The sequence below is a fragment of the Triticum dicoccoides genome, chromosome 4A (genome assembly GCF_002162155.2).
Source record: "Triticum dicoccoides isolate Atlit2015 ecotype Zavitan chromosome 4A, WEW_v2.0, whole genome shotgun sequence".
Taxonomy (NCBI): domain Eukaryota; kingdom Viridiplantae; phylum Streptophyta; class Magnoliopsida; order Poales; family Poaceae; genus Triticum; species Triticum dicoccoides.
The window spans coordinates 738,468,767-738,471,688 of NC_041386.1; the positions used below are offsets into that span (position 1 = coordinate 738,468,767).

The 2,922-nt window shown below is 45.7% G+C and overlaps 1 protein-coding gene across 1 annotated transcript in view; it reads right to left on the reverse strand.

Moving 5' to 3' along the window:
- The window catches only part of LOC119288295, a 5,716-nt gene extending 3,693 nt beyond the window's left edge, over positions 1-2,023 (reverse strand). Inside the window, exons 1-2 of the mRNA XM_037567933.1 lie at positions 1,679-2,023; positions 1,384-1,504 (exon numbers count right to left, since the gene is read on the reverse strand). Coding sequence (XP_037423830.1) covers positions 1,384-1,398 — 15 coding nt within the window. The 5' untranslated portion in view covers positions 1,399-1,504; positions 1,679-2,023. The remainder of the gene's footprint in view (positions 1-1,383; positions 1,505-1,678) is intronic.
- Positions 2,024-2,922: the final 899 nt, after the last annotated feature.

Sequence of the window (2,922 nt, forward strand, 5' to 3'; positions counted from 1 at the left end):
GAGAGAGAGAGAGAGAGAGAGAGAGAGAGGAGGCCTCGTAAAAGAAGATGATTGTATTATTTGTAAAAGAAGATGATTGTATTGTTTTCTTGGTTGAGTGATTTCCCCATGTAGTCTACTAAATTTAACTTAAATGATTTTGTCATAAACTCATTGTCTGCATGCTGATTATATTTGTAGATATTGACAAGGCAACGAAACAAGATCAAAAAATAAGTGGTGAGTTTTTCTTTGTTTAAGAATTGTTGTGTAGTAGAACAAATGAGGGGATTAAAATTCTAGGTCAAACTTAATTAACACATTTTTAGTGATATATGGGTATTTTTCAACTTAGTGAACATGTATTAGTTTATTGTGGTTCCGTGGCAACACACGGGCACTTAGCTAGTACTCCCTCCGTCCGAAAATACTTGTCATCAAAATGGATAAAAGGTGATGTATCTCGAACTAAAATACGTCGAGATACATCCTTTTTTATGCATTTTGGTGACAAGTATTTCCGGACGGAGGGAGTAGTTACAAAAACAATGTGGTTTCTTTAAGAAAATTCTTCTCTTCCGGCTGTTGTAATGGGTGGAATCGTGGAAGAACAAGAACCAAAGGTAGGTTGGAAAGGGCAGGCAGGAGAAAGACTGGGTGGGTAGTCAGGCAGATTTTGATGAAAGAGTGAGTTCCCTTTCCACATCGTGCCTCACCTGCATCACATGCTGGACACCGGAACAGGAGAGGAACATGTCTTCTTTTTCTTTTGAGAAAAGAAAAGTAGTATTGACCAACAATCAACTAGCAACTCTTAATTAGCCTATGGTTGGCAATGTTAATCTCATGGCTTGTTGCTGTAGCTTGTGGACTGGTCTTGTTTTAAGTTTTCGTGTGGCAGTGCGTTGGGCAGGACACTGGTATCGATCGACTAGGTATTGTGTGCAACATTCAGTTTCAGAAAATGAAACCAGGAGCTAGCCCTGGGGGATTGATTCTTTTATAAATAAATAAAAAGGAACTCTTAGGCCCTGTTACAACTCCACTCCCAGAGCGGGTGGAGTTACTGTTGAAAATAGCGGAGCTGCTGTTTCCTGGCTCCGCAGCTCCGGGGATTTGATTTCGCGGAGCTGGCGGAATTCCGAACAGGGTCTTAGACTATATGAGTTTCCTTTCTTTTCCCCACCTTATCAACCATTAGCCGCTCCCAAGAAATCCGTCGCATACTCCCGAAAGATCACTTGTAAACTCTCCGGATAATAACCATTCTCTAATTAATCAAGGATAATAATGATTCTCCAAACATCAGAAAAGTATCCTCAGGAAGAAAAAAAAATGATATGAAGATGCAATAAAATCTAAATGAAACAAAAGCTAGATGCTAGCCAGAGAGTTTGCGCTTACGTGCTGGCCAGCCATGAATACACAGGGAGATGCAGCCGCTCCTCAACGTGAGGAGTCCCCGCGGTTGCGCGTGGCCTCGCCGCCGGCCGGGTTTCCAGTGAAACATGACCGCAGATCCAACCTACATATATACATACAGTAGAACAAAGGCCGAGTAATTAGAGACCAACACATGCACAGAAACTAAATAATCCGTCATGCTTATGACTTGAAATCAAAATCAAGCAAGATCTGATGAAGACTAGTAGAACAGGATCGAATTGGACCAAACCCAACGCCTAGAAATTAACCTAACCTGGCTCTTGCTTTTGCCTAGGATTCAGCAGAGACCGTGTCCGGCCGGCTGGATCAGATCGCGTCCGGCCGGACGGATCACATCGACCGACCGGCCGCGAGACGCAAACGTAGGGCACCCTGCGTGGGTGCGAGCGGCGACGGCAGGTGTGCGCGCGGTGAGGAGAGGAAGACTTGACGGAGCAGCCATGGCCGGCGCGGCTGAGATCCAAGGGAGAGATCGATGCGGCCGGCGACGGCGCAGGAGGAAGAGAGAGATATGGATCCAACCCACCCAAGAGATAGATAGATAGGGTTACAGTATGCGCGTGAGGAGGGAGGGCCAGAGCCTGACAGCCAGGGAGAGACCCGAGTCCTAATTGCACCCGAAACGTAGCGAATTGAATTCAGTTGAATTGAGTTGAATTCGTGTCGGGGCGCCCATCTGTCCACGTCCAGGATGTGGCCAAATTAAAGTGTGGTGGGTGGCCGGCACGCCGGGCCACACTCATTCATGCCCTGTCCTTTTCCTTCCTTGGTGCCAGCCACCAGCCCTGTGGAGCCTAGCGAGCTGTGCCTGCACTGCATGCCCACTACTAAGTAGAGTAATGCACTAGTCCTTGCTCGATTCATCAGGAGCTGTATTTCAAAAAAAGAAAAAAAGAAATTCGTCGGGAGCTACTAGCATGCATGTCCACCTGCTGGTGATTGAAGAAGAAGAAGAAGAAGAGGAGGAGGAGGAGAGAAGGAAGAAGTGAGTGAAACAAGCAGCTCTTGCTTGGCCTTGGGAGGAGATTTTATTCCTACTACGTATTATGCATCATTGACCATTCTTACCCGTGCTAGGGGCAAGTAAAATACTCCCTCCGTTCCTAAATATAAATATTTTTAGAAAATTTAATAAGGGACTACATACGAAGCAAAGTGAGTGAATTTACGCTTTAAAATATGTCTATATACATTTGTATGCTGTAGTTTATTTGAAGCCACTAAAAAGACATACATTTAGAAACGGAGGGATCGAGTAAGCAGCATGCATGTGGTATTATGCTCGGGGTCTTCGGTCAAAAAAATATTATGCTCGGGGAAGGAGAGAGACTATAGATAGATGCTCTTTGCAAGAGAGAGGAGAGATGAGTCCAGAACACAGAGCTCGGCCGCCGGGAAAGAGATGGCCCATGCATGCATATGCCTCCATAGAAAAATGGCCCTCGCGTCGCGCATGCTTGCACGCAGCGGCTGTCGGCAAAGCAAAAGAAACGAGAG